Genomic DNA, 16,455 nt, shown 5'->3' with positions numbered 1-16,455 from the left:
TCAGATTCAATGTAACAGATATGCTGGAGAGACTGTGATGTAAAAGGCTTTTCCCTGCGGGGGATTCTTTAAATGGGAACATGCAGGAACCCATGGTTTTTATCCTTTTGCATGCTGTTACAAACATGAGCAGAGTCTATGAAATTACAATTTTGAGCCGAGGGCATTTTAGTAAGAGGTATCCGTTTCTTCTTCAATCGGCCTTTCTAATATCAGTCCATTTGTTCTAGATCTATGTTTTATATAATAATATGTAGCCTCTATTTCTAAAATTTAAATCCTTGTTCACTGGATTAAAACTATTCTGTAGAATTTATAAGAACTCCTTTCTGGTTCAAGAATGAGAAGTGGATGAGGAAAGTGGGCCAATGTGACAAAGGCGAAGATGATTCGGCTAGATTCAGAGGATAGCTCTGCTCTAAAGTATACAAAATCACATATTATTTATTGTATTCAATGGAGACCGGTGGACTCATATATAAAACTTCCAAAGGGTGTGTCCAGTACCTAGATCTGTGGAAATAAGAAATTTTTTTGTGAGCTCATGACAATATGGATTAACAGATTCTCTATGGGTTTTGTTCAAAATTATTAAAAATAACAATATGGATCTTTAAAGTGGCAAGAAACACTTCCATGTCCTGCAAGTTTAGGCTGGTAGGCTATGGCATTACTTTATTGCAGTTGCATATTGACAAAATGTGAAGGTTGTTTATCATAACTTTTTATGTATAATTTGCCATGCCAGTGTTAGCATAACAACATCTGTTAAAGAAGATTTTCCTCTCAATGATGAATGATCTCATACTCTGGTTAAAAATATAAACTCTCCTGAATGTTCAGCCGTTAACTTTAAGCGTCGGAATTGTAGCAGGTATCTCATAATTGTTAATTCTGTAACTTTTTATCATGCTGGTCTGATGGTGCAGATTGTACAGATCTGAGTATGAATTCAATGCCCTACTAAAGATGGGCTATATAAATATTTGCCTTGTCTTAGTTGAAATCAGCATTGCCCTTGGATAATTTTGATAAGTCTAAACTTAGTCAAATTAGTTAGGTTAAACACTAACTAAAGGTCTTCTCCTTTGGACGCCGATTTCAAGGAAACTATTCAGGGCCGACCTAGATAGGGACATGTCTCTTCTAAAGACACGCCTTTGGTTGCATATTTATATAGGGTGTTGTTGTAGATAAAGGACACACAAGATAACATAGTCTGCTCCTTTAACAATACTGCCCTAGACGAGTACCTGCAGATGTACAACAATTCCAGAATAATACCAATATTATTGGAACAACTTCATTCAAGTCTGGTTACAGAAGATCATCAACAGCAAGCATATAGAAGGTATTATATCAATCTGATTCCTAGTAGAATTTGCAGAAACTTTACATGGTATCAAACCTCTGGTAGTCAAACCTAGGCTCTACAAATTGACAATCTGACTTTCATATCTAGCAACATCCTTCTATCTTCAATGGCAAGCATTATTAGACCCGAGGACAGGTTTGATGGGAAAGAACACTTCGTTGCTTGGAAATTCAAAATTATGATGATTCTTGAAGACAATGATGTGAAACAGTTTGTTGATTTAGAATCCAAGCAACCTGTTGTTGAACCTAATAAAACTATCTGGAGTAAAGGAGACAGGAAAGCCATGCAAATCAATGAAATAGTACCTATGCTTATGAAACATCAACAGCATTTCATATGATGGATGCATTATTAAATGCATATGAAGTTAACAACGCGACTAGAACCCTTGCACTAAAAAGGCAACTAAATCATATACAGATAAAGAAGAGAGAATCTATGAACTCTTACTTTCTAAGGGTGGCTAGTCCAAGAGACAAACTTGCAACTATAGGAACCATAATTGAAGACAAGGAACTAATACATATGGCTATAGATGGGTTACCTGATTCATTGGAAACTTTCTCACAAGGAGTAAGTGCTAGAGACAATCTTCCAGACTTTAATAGACTTAAAGGAGATTGCCTGGAACAAGAATCTAGGAAACTTAAGAAAGGAGGAAGATTGAAAATTGAAGATGAAGAACTTCATGTTCTCAATAGAAATTCTTATAAAGGTAAGAAGCAGCACTTCAAGAAGAAAAAGGGTAATTAAAGAAATGACAAATCTAAAAAAGATCTATCCAAAATAAAATGCTTCAAATGCAAAAAGTTTGGACACTATAGATCTAATTGCTTTGAGAATACAAAGCAGCAAGTAAACTATGCAAACATTACTAGGAAAGAAGATAACTATGATCCTGAGAATCGTGTATTGTATTCTGCACTATCAAATGAAGTATCCAGCAAAGCATGGGGAATTGATAGTAGATCATCTCGACACATTACAAGATACAAAGAAGCAATGGACTCTATATCTAAAGAAGTTGATGGCGAAGTTACCATCGGTGATAATTTCGCTCATTTAGTCAAAGGAATTGGGAATTGCACCTTGAAACTGAAGTCAAGTAGTTCTCTAAATCTCAAAGGAGTTCTCTATGTACTAGGAACAAAAATGAATCTAATCTCGGTTACAACACTTGAAGATGATGGATGTAATGTTGCATTCATAAACGGTAAAGTAATGACCTGGCCTAAGAACTCTTCATTTAAGAAATCAAAGTTGATTGGTCAAAGAAAGGGATACTTGTATGAATTAAATACAAAACCTTGTCAACCTATTCAAGCCTTAATTCATGAAGCTACTAATATAAACGAAATATGGCACAGAAGGTTAGGACATCTAAATTTTAAAACCTTATCAACCAGGGAAAAGATGGTAACTGGTTTCCCTAAGTTGAATAAAGATCACTCCAGCATATGCAAAGGATGTGCTCTGGGTAAGAACACCAAAAGTCCATTTCATGATAGCACTAGAAAAACTCACAATGCTTTGGAATTAATCCACTCAAACTTATGTAGACCTATGTCTGTTCCTTCTCTTGGAGGATTCTAGTACTATATGCTTTTTATAGTTGACTTCTCTAGGAAAACTTGGATTTACTCCTTAAATTGTAAAGAATCAGAAGAAATCCTTAAGAGATTTAAAGAATTCAAAACCCGAACTGAAAACTTATCAGGACACAAAATTAAAACTCTTAGGACTAATAATGGAGGGGAATATACTTTAGGTTTGTTTAAAGAGTTTTGTAAAGAAGTAGGAATTAAGAGGGAATATAACATTCCTTATAACCCACAACAAAACAGGGTAGCAGAAAGAAAGAATAGAAGAATTATAGAAGCAGCAAGAGCTATGATATTTGATCAAAATTTAGAATATTATCTTTGGTCAGAAGCCTTTTCTACTGCTGCATATATACAAAATAAAATACAAAATAGAAGTCCTCACTCCTACCTTAGAGATAAAACTCTTGAAGAAGTCTTTACTAAGGTTTAACCTTATAAGTCATCTTAGGATTTTTGGGTGCCATGTATATATACATGTTCCAAAAGAAAAGAGAGCTGAGTTAGAACCCTCCGGGAGAAAAGTATTTTTGTTGGGTATAATGAAACATCTAAGGCATATAGGATTTTCATACCTAGTCAAAAAAATATTGAACTTAGTAGGGTTGTAATATTTGAAAAAGTTATAGCATTCAAAAGAGCCCTAAGTTCTGAAGATCTCTCTACCTTACCTAGTTTTGAAGAAAATACTGAATCTGAGTTTCAGAAGGAGAATATTGAAGAAATTGAAGAAATAATCAAAAATTTAATCTTGAGAGAACTAAGAATCCAAAGAAAAAACCACTTTGGGCCATTAAGACAATAGAAGAAGCACAAGACTTGATACACCATCTGGAACCTTCAGAGAAAGCAAAAGAACCAAAAGATTTTCTAGTTATGCTGCAAACATGAGTGATTTATCTAAATCAGAACCAACCAATGTTTCAGATGCTATTAAACATACAGCTTGGAAGGATGCTATGATGGAAGAATACCAATCCATTATTAAGAATGATGTTTGAAAAATTGTTCGAAGACCTGAAGGAAAATTTGTTATTTCTTCTAAGTGGATATTTAAAATCAAGCATGTTGTTGACAGTAGCATTGAAAAATATAAAGCCAAATTTGTAGCTAAGGGATTCTCTCAGAAAGAGGGAATTGATTATGAAGAAACCTTTGCTCCTATTGCCAGATACACCTATGTAAGAGTAGTCCTACTATTTCAACATCGAAGGGATGGAAAGTACATCAGATGGATGTAAAATCAGCATTTCTGAATGGAAAGATTACAGAAGAGGTATATTTGGAGCAACCTAAAGGATTTGAAACTCACAACCCTAATTTTTTGTTTATAGGCTCAAGAAAGCTCTCTATGGGCTTAAACGGGCTCTAAGGGCATGGTATAAAAGAATTGATAAGTATCTCACCAGCTTAGGATTCTCCAAGAAAAAAAGCTGATCCAAATCTATATTACAAAAGGGATAAAGATGATATGCTAATTTTGATATTATATGTTGACGATTTCCTAATAACAGGTGATGATCATCTTATAGATCAATGCAAGAAAGATTTAATCAGAGAATTTGAGATGAAAGATTTAGGACTCCTTCATTACTTCCTAGGATTGGAAGTATGGTAGAATTCTGACAGCATCATACTTAATGAAGGGAAGTATATATTAGACATCTTGAAGAGATTTGAAATGTGGAACTGTAGGCCTATGTCTTCTCCAATGGAGATTAATCTACATAAACTTAAGGAAGAAGCACCAGAATCGCCTTCTGTTGATTCCTGAGGATCGTTGCAAATGTATTAACACTGCTATGATATTTGGTATGCGTTTTCCAAATGACAGTGACCTCTTACATATAAGAAAGTAAGTAAAGAATAGATGTGTGTTTGTCAACATAATTACAATCTTATATATATATATATATATATATATATATATATATATATATATATATATATATATATATATATATATATATATATATATATATGCTACAATTTATCTAAGTGAAGCTACAAAACATCAACACTCCCTCTTAGCTAGGAACGATAAACACAGGACATGTATTACACCATTAGTAATATTAGGTATGGCAAAAAATATATATTTGATCAGATATCTATCATTTTGATATCACAGTTGATATTACGAGTATTTGCCTCCCAAAATATCAAAGATATTCACCAAGTACTTTAAAGATTTTGATATCACATCTGATATCAAGAGTATTGGCCTCGCAAAATATCGACATCCGATATTCACCAAGTACTCAAATAAGGTGTGATATCACATTTGACTCCACAAGTATTGGTCTCCCAGACTATCATACGATATTCACCAATTACTCAAAATAAGGTTTGATATCACATATGATATCAAGAGTATTGGCCTCCCAGAATATCAATGATACTCACCAAATACTCTAAGTAGTGGTCTCCCAAAATGTTAAGATGCAAGACATTCACCATTTACTCAATTTGTTTGATCTCATAATACAAGTTATTGTAAGATTGTCACCTTACAACATCTCCAAATACAAGTGACATCATTTGGAAGTCATCACTTCCTCATGATGTACACAGGGGGTATGCCCCTTAAAATCACAGTCATGAGGAATATTCCTTAATCACAATCCTCTTGTCTGATACAATTTATTGATAACTGAGTAATCCATCTCAAGATGGTTTACTCCCTCTTAATCAATAACATAGAGATCACAGAAGGTTAATAACATCCTCAATCTTCTCTCTTTCTTTCAAGGTTGCCTCTAATAACATATCAGGCTCCCTTTGAATCTCAATCGTCTTTTTCCTGCAATAACATTCTCAGAGGAAAAGATCAAGACAAATAGCTCTTATAGTAAAATAAATCGCCTTTAATAATTATTCTCAATAATAATATTATATTTTAACTATAAGAACATTAGAAATTTGATTGTTTGAAAACTTTCGTAATATTCGATATATCGAATTACAAATAAGATATCATGTTAAATTTAAAAATTATGTTCAAGAGAAAATACTTATCTCAAGTGGCAACTTCTTCTATTATTCTCAGTCTCCAATCAAATATTTATCAAAATTAAATGACATATAAATAATTACTAATAATTATTATTACTTATAATAATTACTAACATTTATAAATAAAATACTCATATATCTAATAGCATGTTATGATAGAAGTAACTTACAATATAAAATCATATACTACATGTGCTTACAAGTGCCACGTCATTCACCTTCCTTTAATTTACCCTTATTTAACCATAGCTCAGTTGTCATTGAGTCCTTCCGTATCCACACGACGTGTGCGATGGTTAAAATTAAAGGATTGTTGATTCTCGTCCTTTATTATACTTGCTATACCTCAATTTATCCTCATCGATGTCTTTTACATTATCATTCCCAATATACATTGTTTAACGTGAAAGATGGATAACCTCATAATATACTTCTCACAAGCTGTGGTTTTTTGGGAAACATTGTGTATGCCCCCTTACGTGGTAACTTGTTCCTCAATCTATTATTGGTTTGTTGTGTGAGATATCTCCCTCTTCTCTTTGTGTCTCGATGTAGGGATTCCATGTTAATTTTTGGTATCAGTGACCTATACTCCTTCCATGCATTTATATCCTTAATGCATCAATGTCCCTGTCCAAGTAATATTTTCTAACAGCTGGAAAATATTCAATATTCTGTTAATGGCAATGTCGATAAGGGTTGCTGTGTTAGAGCTTTCAATGCCTTTGAAAAGAGAACCGTTGTTTTGCAAAATTAGCCCAGCTAATTAAAGGAGGTTACTTGGAAGGAGTCACAAGAGTTTGTTAGTGCGAGTAGGTGCCAACCTGAGTATTTCAGTAGATGCTAAAAATCGCAGACCGGAGGTTGTTAGAGCCTTTGAAGAATCTTTGTCCAACTATTTGTCCAAAACCCTTCTAGACAACCGTTCTAGGTGTAGATTCAAAAATTAGAGGCAAAGTGCCTCAAGATCTACTAAAGATTCTATGATGTGCCAAGGACATGTTCTTGAATCCTAGAAACTTTTTATAACATTGGACCTGGTGCTAGATTTGGATCACATTTTCGGTCTATAAATTCCTAAGAATATATGGTACAGCACTTGATGGATGAAAATACATGCTATAGCATCATCTTAGAGTTTCAGCAAGATGCAGTAAAGGAACCTCTCATTAATGTTGGTTAACACCGTAATTCATATATATTTCCTCCCACTCAATTTGATATTCTATACTTGGAACAAAGATTAAGAGACGAATATTTTCTCACGGCAGCCATGGGGTTGTTTAAATGAAAATAGTGTATGTTGTTTTCAAGAATATATTATCTTCTATTAAATTAAATATTACCTTCTGCAATACATGATTGAATTATCCCGATATCTTCTTATCCCTCTCTAAATATATATTCATTCCCTTTGTATCTTATATGCATCCATATTCATCTGCTACAGTTTTTGTAACATCTAAAAAATATTTCAATCTCAATGCTTAATTTGAAGCATAAAATATATTTATCAACAGTTCTAATAACTGACATCTCTTCCTTAACTTGCTCTAATACCATGTTGATTCCTGAGGATCGTTGCAAATGTATTAACACTGCCATGATATTTGGTATGTGTTTTCCAGATGACAGTGACTTCTTATATATATAAGAAAGTGAGTAGAGAATAGATGTGTCCCTTCATGGGACATAGTTGTTCGTTAACATAATTACAATCTTATAATTATATATATATGCTACACTTGTCCAAGTGAAGCTACAAAACATCAAAACCTTCCATAGATTCTACTCTTGACATACAGATGATTGGTCTCTTATGTACTTGGCAAATACAAGACCTGATATTTGCTATGTTTTTAATGCCTTAAGTTAGTTTATGTGTGAGCCAAAGGAGATTCACCTAGTTGCAGTCAAACACATCATGAGATACTTGCAAGGCACTCTTAACCTTGGGCTCAGGTATGAGAGAGTTGAATTGGACCTACATGGGTACATAGACTCAGATTGGGTTGGAAGTGTTACTGACAAGAAAAGCACTTCAGGATGTTGTTTCAATTTAGGCTCAGCGATGATATCATGGATATGTAAAAAGCAATCATTAGTGGCACAAAATTCCACAGAAGCCAAATAAATTGTGGCAGCAATGGCCTCTTGGGAAGCAGTTTGGCTTAGAAAGTTACTTGTGGGATTATTTAGTCGAGCCATGAATCCTACGATTATTCATTGTGATAATCAAAGTTCCATCAAGCTTTCTGTGAATCCAATTTTTCATGATAGGTACAAGCATATTGAAATTCCTTACCATTATGTAAGAGATATGGTAGATAGGAATACTGTAAAATTAAAATACATTTGCACTGCAGATCAGACAACAAATATTCTTACCAAACCTCTTTCACGAGTGAAGATAGATCACTTTAGGAAAAGACTTGGTATGGTTGAATTATAATACATTTGTATTCTTTAAATTATTAATAAAATAATTTTATTGTTAGGCTATTGACTGTTATGGGCTCCACCATTTGTATTCATTATTTAAGAGGTGGCAATCTCTAAGATAATGAGCACTTGTATAAAGACATTATGAGAGATGACGATCTCTTAGATAATGTGTTGAACAATAGAGAACTACTGACAGATCTAGATGAGTTCAAGATCACATTGTGATGTAGACATTTCTATGCCTATGAGTCACAACTTGGATAAAAGGAAGAATGCTATTATTCTCCAAAGTTTATACTATGAATTGGTAGATCTTAACTCGGATCATATTGTGATATAGGCCTGCTAGTACCTATGAGTCACAACTTGGATGAAAGAAGAAATTTCCCCAAATTTTATCCTGTATGTTGCATTCCATGCAATATCATTATCACTAGTATAAGTGATAAGTCATATCATAGGTATAGTAATATGACATAGTATCATGTGTTCATGACACCACATGCTTAAAGATTCAGATAGATATAGAGTATCAACCTATGCTTGTTCATCTTAATTGATGTTGCTAGATATGTTATCCCTCAATATGATTATCAAGTTAAGAGGGAGTGTTAATTTTGTAACTTTCAAATCATGCTGGTCTGATAGGGCAGATCATACAGATCTGAGTATGAATTCATTGCCCTACTAATGATGGACTATTAAATATTTGCCTTGTCTTAGATGAAATCGGTGTCTCCCTTGGATAATTTTGATAAGTCTAAACTTAATCAAATTAGTTAGGTTAAACACTAACTAAAGGTCTTCTCCTTTGGATGCCGATTTCAAGGAAACTATTCAGGGCCGACCTAGATAGGGACATGTCTCTTCTAGAGACATGCCTTTGGTTGCATATTTATATAGGTTTTGGTGTAGATAAAAGACACAGAAGATAACATAGTCTGCTCCTTTAACAATACTGCCCTAGACAAATACCTGCCGATATAAAACAATTCCAGAATAATATCAATATTATTGGAACAACTTCATTCAAGTCTGGTTATAGAGGATCATCAACAGCAAGCATATAGAAGGTATTATATCAATCTGATTCCTAGTAGAATATGCGGAAACTTTACAATAATCGAACATAATGGTAATCTACATTTAAATAGTACAAGGTCCGATGCCCCAGTCAAAGGATATTAATTTCTCCTCCATGAATTATGCAAGAAATTCTGAAATGTTATTAGTGCCCTTAAACATGAGGATAGTGAATTCCATTGGTGGATCATTATCTGACAACAACAATTTCATACCTAAAATTATTGAGTTGGACTCTCATTGTAGCATATTAACTCCCACAAAATTGGCAAATCAATTGTATTCAATGTAGGTCTCCGGTTTGAGGAAATTGCTGTGGTTTGCTTTAAGTGTTTTAGCAATTTATATCCTGTTTTATGATAAGTGAGTCCTTTATTAAAATCTGAAAATACATGGACGAATGAAATAAATTCTGTTTTCCATTAGTCATTTTCAATTGACATTCTTGAGTATGGAAATTGATAGGTGTGAATGAGAAGATTTGTTGCTAACCTTCTTCCTTTGAATGCCAGGAAGGACTACTACCAAGAAGGAAACCGCATCTACCCAGAGCTTAAAGTACTGGAAGCGTACAGAAAAGCTCTCAATACATGGGCCAAATAGGTGGACAAAACAATAAAACCCAATTGAACACTCGTTTTCTTTGGAGGTTACCCAGCCACTCATTTTAGGTAGGACACTGCAAAACCTTCTAACTGTTCTGCATTTGGTATGTTTTCAGATTCCTATTTCAAAAAGCATGATATTGGAATATGCTGTATCTGTGAAGTGAAGAGCAACAGAATTCAGGAGGGCAGTGCCATAAAGATTCTGAACCAATATACAATGAGACCATTCGTAGAAAGCACAATTCAATGATGGATGAACTGGAATCTGTGATACAGGAAATGAAAGTCCCTGTTAAACACTTGAACATCACAAGAAAGGCAGGCTATAGGGAAGATGCCTATCCAAAAATACATAGGAAAGAATATCTCTCCTAAGAGGAGAGAATTGAAAAGTAAGGTATCAAGATTGCAGTCTCCTGGGATCCATAAAACATGTAATGAGCTCTTTTATACTTCATTGTTGATGACAGGCAGAGGACTATAGGCAACATGATGACTAACCACCAAAAAAAATCAATTTTACATCGAAAAATTCAATAATATGCAAGCATGCTTATTTAATCAGAAAGTAAAACACAACCAGGTTTAGCTTCTAGTTGGTGTAGTTATGGTAGGCAAGGTCTCTTTCTTTGGAATTTTTCTCATGGACTAAGCATGTCATTGCCAGATGAGCAAGAGACTCAATTCTTGTTTCTCGTGTTATGAGTTGTTAAGTATTAGTTCATTTAACATCCAAGGAAAAACTCGAAAACAAGTATATAGAATTTTTTGAGTAAAGAATGCTGCTAGGTGCATATGCATAGCATTTTGTTATTAATAGACTATCTATGTCTGTTGGCTGGCACCTGAATGGTACATTTCAACTTCTGAATGGTCTGTTCTATCAAGAAAGGTCCATTATTGGTGAAATAAGATTTTGACGTGGGTTTTATATTGTTCAGAACTTCCCCTATTTGTCGTCAAAAAAAATAGCATCCTTGTTATGACAGTGGTGAAGGTAGTGGTTGAACTTACATAATATTTTGAAAGAATTTACCCTCTGTTAAGATATTGGTTAGAATATGTGGTATTTGGTATTTTATATGATTTTGCTATGATTGACATTCCAGTTCTAAGGTTCTTAAGTTCAAAGCAGACTGAGAAACACATAAAGATCAACATGGCTAGTTTTTTTAAATCATGCAATAATCAGCACTGGTCAGGGATACAAGTTGATTGCCTCTATTGAAAATTCTAATAAAACAGGAACATGAAAAACTGCACCTCGATTTTTTTGTTTTTTTTTTTGATAGGTAACTTTATTTTTATGAAGTAGAAGTAAAGATTTACATTGTTTAGGCAATACAAGCTTGCCATAGTTCTGAACATCTTGACACTAAGCCACAACTACTATATCCCCAAGCCCCATAAACATTTAACAAAATGGGCATGAGCACCCAACACAAACAACCAGCACCCTTACATTCATTCTTATCACCTGCAGTAAAGGAAAGATGACATACCAAGACCAAAAACAGGGAAGAGCAAGCTCAGACCCATTACACTTGAATCACTTAGCTGCATCTTCTTTGGTGAAATTTGGGATGCCATAATCAGCCCCCATCACCTGCACCTTGCCCTTGCTTCTGGGTCTCCGAGGGTGCTTCAAGCCTACTATAGTAGCACTATCCTCAGCCTCCGTCATTGAATCAATCCACACACCCGCAACTGTTCCTTCCCCTACGGTTGCTATTGCAATCTGGTGTTTCTAAGGTTCCCCTGACATCCTCACGCTCTTGCGTGGAGTTGACTTCATGAAGTCCCTTCAAACTCCCTTCTTGTACCACACCATTTCCTCCAAGAACGTGATCACCTTCCTCCAACCTCGATCTGCTTTCAGAACATGTACTTCCTAAAGGGAGGCAGAAGACCATATGACAAGAGGTTGAACCTGAGTGCCACCTCCACCAATCAACCACCAAGGACCTTGACCCATGTCCAAGCCGACTCCCAGAATAGCTCTATCGATAATGTCATCAATCCCTAGCAGCCATTGCGAGTCCATGCATGCAGCCACACCCAGTCGAACTTCCTCCTTAGATTCACCCACTATTAAGGCTAATGCCACAAAAAGAGACACAATATCTAGATTTGACCTGCCTCTCCAAAATGTATCGAAGTACTCTGAAACATACATCTCAAGGACACCAGTCATGAATTTTTTATCCTCAAACAGAAAGATGTTCTTCAGCCTTCTCACTAAAATCTTCCCTTCATACAATTGTGCTTGGTTTTCCGATTCCAATGCAAATTTAGTCTCCATATTCAAATTGCAAACAAAGCCCTCTTCTGACTTAACAAACCCAGTCCTCCCTTAATCTTCCTTCGAAATCTCTGGAAGCACAAACTACGAAGGGTACCAATTTATGATTCCAAAGCCTCTACCATGCACGAAGGGGAAAATCATAATTTAATGCTCATTCAACTCGAGCATAACCACCCATCATTGAAAAAGATGGTCACTCATGGATGGGAATTAACACTTCCAAATTCCTAAACATCAAACTTAATTAAGATGCCTAAGGTCTTCAAAATTTTCATATTGGCTCTCCAAGGAACCATCCACACCCAAATTTGCCAACTTATCTGCCAAGTTGTTGGCCTCTCGATAGGTATGGGATATCCTGAAATCTTCAAACTCCTGTAGTAGTCTCTTAATCTGGCTTATGTGCTTGTCAAGATACCATGACTCCATTCTCCCTTGCTTGATTCTGTTGGCTATGATCTTGAAGCTTCCAAGTGCACTCTTCTAATGCCAAGCTTCATCCCTAAGGCAAGAGCCTCTTTGGCTGCTTCACATTCTGCCACATTATTGCTGTCATCCTTAAGTCGTTTTGCCGTGAAAGCTAAGATGCTTCCCTCATGGTCCTGGGCTATGCATCCACATCCCGATGGACCAGGGTTTCCTCTTGCTGCCCTATCAAAATTTATCTTTATCTACCCCTCCTCTGGCAGTAGCCAAAAGCACTTTTCTCTTCTTCAGGAAGGATCAACCCTTGGAAGCCCATTAACGGGCCAACTACAACTGGAATATTAATATCATAGCTCATTTCAGATTATCTTGTGTGCATAAAAACAGGAACCTTAAAAAGTGAGTACAAATAGAAAAATCTAAATGAAAATGGAAATGCAAACGACAGATTTATTTTGGTCTACAATTTAATAAATCAATATATATTTTAGTGGTAGAAGAATTTGTATATATTTTAAAATGAATATCTATTATATTATTTAAAAAGGATAGATTATACTAATTCAAATCATATGTGAAAATCTCTTGATTCACTTCTCCCAGTATATAATGTGAGATCCATATCATAAATCTAGATAAAAATGTCATAAAAATTTGAGTTTATCATAAAAATTCTAAATGAAAATGTGAGATTGTTCACAGATATAATTTCCCTAGGCCATGATAGTAGCATGCATTTTTTATTATTAAAGAGCCTAATACTTACATTAGCTCCTATAGGAATTGTTGCATTTAACATACAGCACCAACTATACATTTAGCACTTATGATTCCTATCAAAGAAATGTAACCACTGCAGGGGCAAACACTAACAACATTCCGAGAAAACATGAAACACATAAGATACATGCTCATTGATGAGATGGGCTTCATAGGGCCAAAGCTACTACTAAAAATAGACACTAGGCTACAAGAAGCCTTTCCCCACTGACAGCATGTATACTTTGGTGGAGTATCTATAATTCTAATTGGTGACCTCACACAACTACCACCTGTGATAGACAAACCTATCTACACAACACATTCAACTACCAAAATATTGTGAGAGTTGTTTATGACATTTGTCACTTTACAATGTTTCTTCAACAAGGCAAAACTCCAACACAGACACAATTTCATCAAACATCGCAAATATGCAGAAACAATGCAAGAATATTGGCAATCATTAATGATACACACAAAGAACAACTTACAACAAGTACAAAAGGACAATTTGACAACCCAAAGCATTTGTTTGCTGCTTATGATTTGGTAAGACTAGAATAATGTTAAAATTGTTGGACCATCCAATTGTAATAAGTACTGCAACAAGTACCAGTAGAAAAACAAATATCAAAACTGATGATGAACAACTTGAAAAACAAGTGCTACTATGCAAAGGCAACATATAGACACAAGAAAGTATTGTAAATGAAGTTGTTGGCAAAGTTATTGATATGATTTACAGTCTTGGCCCCAAACCACTAGATGTTCTAATGTATGTTGTACCAAGGATCAATAATTACAGCAGGCCACGATGGAACCAAGCTGACTCAAAAAGTATACCAACAAAACCTATATTGCAAGGTAATTGAAGCCAAATGTCAATAATAGTGGCATGGACTATAATAATACACAAATCACAAGATCTAACACTACAAAAAGCAACCGCTGATATTGGAAATATAGAAAGACAAGGATCGACATTTATAGATATATCCAAAGTCAAATCACTGAATGGCCTTTGCATTCAACCAACATTCTCCTATAAACCATACTCTAAAATGCAAAACAATCCACGCACAATTAAAAAGAAAAAAGGTAAAAAAAGAAAGCTTGACACAGCATTTGTCCCTCTAAAAAACAAGGCACACGATTTCGAATCCATTTTCCCTCTCACCTTCTTCAATTATCCACGACGTATGAATTTGACATTTCCAATGTTTTGTTTTCTAGAAATTCACTCCAAGGCACAGCAAACTCATCTACAAGAAGTCAATATAAAAAATGAAAAATAAATATTAATGGCCAACTTCAACTGCACCCTACTCATCATCTGAACTATAATTACGCCATACAATTTTTATTACAAAAATTTCAATTATATAAAATACATAAATTAACTTTCTCCAAACTTCATTTTGCAAAAATCAACTCGAATGAATGACAGAGTCATCTTTAAAAGATCCACACCAATAACAAAGAAGATATCTCAAACATCAACAACGAATGTATTCAATGCAATCAATTACATAATCTAAATAATCTAAACAATAAAAAACTTATATAATCTAAACAAACAAAAAAATTTAAAAAGTGTTACCCGTAAGAATCGCCCTAATTTTCCTAAGCGTCCATTTTGAAATTGAGCTTTTCCAACCCTGCAAGAAACTCAAAGAATTCTGAAGCAGACATTTCTGCTTCCAAATAAACCAGGCTTGTAAGAAAATGTAAAATTAAAAACATTTACAGAGCAAATTGAAAAGATGAAATGATGCGATAACCTATATAAAGAGGGCCACTGTCGAGGAGGAGCTTCACTTGTACAAAACATTTTCCTACCACTTTCACCTCATCGTTGCTTGCCGTAACTGTCTACATTATAAATTCATCAGCAGGTGAATAATAACTAAAATGTTTTAAGATAATTTGTAGTGGAGTAATAACTGTAACAGTGACCTCCAAGCTTCCAACGCACGTCCACCACTGAAGGTATTTTTCCTGCTATACCTTCCTCCAGTGCCATTTTCGACCTTTTGTCGTCGTCTTGATTCATTACGCCCAGATTAATATATTAGGCAAAAGATCTTGTATTGTTGTTTTAGTGTATATTAATTCTCCTCCGTGGTGAAATTTGTCTAGTGCAAGTAGAAAGGTTCTCGAAGAACATAAAGTCTCGCGGCTATCCTCCTGACATTGAGCAATTTTCAAAAAATTGAAAACATTACGGATTTTCAGTATTTGATTTTCATATCTATATAGTTTGTAGTCTAAAATAACAAAAAAAAATTAGAAAAAAAATAATATGTTTTTGTGAATTGGAAAAATAAAAAGTTTGACTATGTTTTATTTTTAGTGCATTTTATCTCTAAAGTGACTTGGGTAAATTTTTCTCAATGAATATTAGTCTTCAATCTTAGATAAAAAATAATTTCATTAAAATATAAAAAATGTCTAATATGTTGTCATTATCTAATTAGAAATGTCATATTTCTAATCAAAGTGTTTATTCTACGGACAAGTTTTCATTTTCAATTGTATTTCTATTTAGTTTTAAATAAATTTATAGTTATCAATATAATCTTAATTCACTTTTCTATTTTCAATAGTATTTTTTTATTTATAAAATTCAACTCTTAACTTGGGATCAACTTAACCATTCCTTGTGACTATTACATGCTAATTCAAGTTAGATAAATGTTTTGTTTGACACTTACAATTAAGCTTAAAGACCCCATCTTAATTGAGTTTAGATAGTAGAATATATAGATCTCTTACATCCCATAGCTATCTCTTACTAGACTAGTCAATAATTTTATATCATCTTATCAAAGT

General features: G+C 34.3%; 1 protein-coding gene across 7 annotated transcripts in view; it reads right to left on the bottom strand.

The window, feature by feature from the left end:
* Positions 1-15,845, bottom strand: part of LOC149530775 (uncharacterized) — a 35,775-nt gene extending 19,930 nt beyond the window's left edge. For 2 of the 7 annotated variants that reach the window (XM_089810463.1, XM_089810461.1), the window contains exons 1-3: positions 15,568-15,840; positions 15,405-15,491; positions 15,224-15,317 (exon numbers count right to left, since the gene is read on the bottom strand). In XM_089810463.1, coding sequence (XP_089666589.1) covers positions 15,247-15,317; positions 15,405-15,491; positions 15,568-15,676 — 267 coding nt within the window. In that variant the 5' untranslated portion in view covers positions 15,677-15,840 and the 3' untranslated portion in view covers positions 15,224-15,246. Of the gene's footprint in view, positions 1-11,380; positions 13,195-14,800; positions 14,886-15,223; positions 15,318-15,404; positions 15,492-15,567 lie in introns of those variants that run through there. The other 5 variants (XR_016358864.1, XM_089810462.1, XM_089810465.1 and 2 more) reach the window with 5 other exon arrangements.
* Between the last annotated feature and the right edge of the window lie 610 nt (positions 15,846-16,455).

Source organism: Cupressus sempervirens, chromosome 11, assembly GCF_028749045.1.
Source record: "Cupressus sempervirens isolate cs-2001-9-10 chromosome 11, ASM2874904v1, whole genome shotgun sequence".
In the NCBI taxonomy this organism is placed as follows: Eukaryota; Viridiplantae; Streptophyta; class Pinopsida; order Cupressales; family Cupressaceae; genus Cupressus; species Cupressus sempervirens.
The sequence above is the reverse complement of the archived record's forward strand: the minus strand, read 5'-3'. Positions and strand labels throughout refer to the sequence as shown.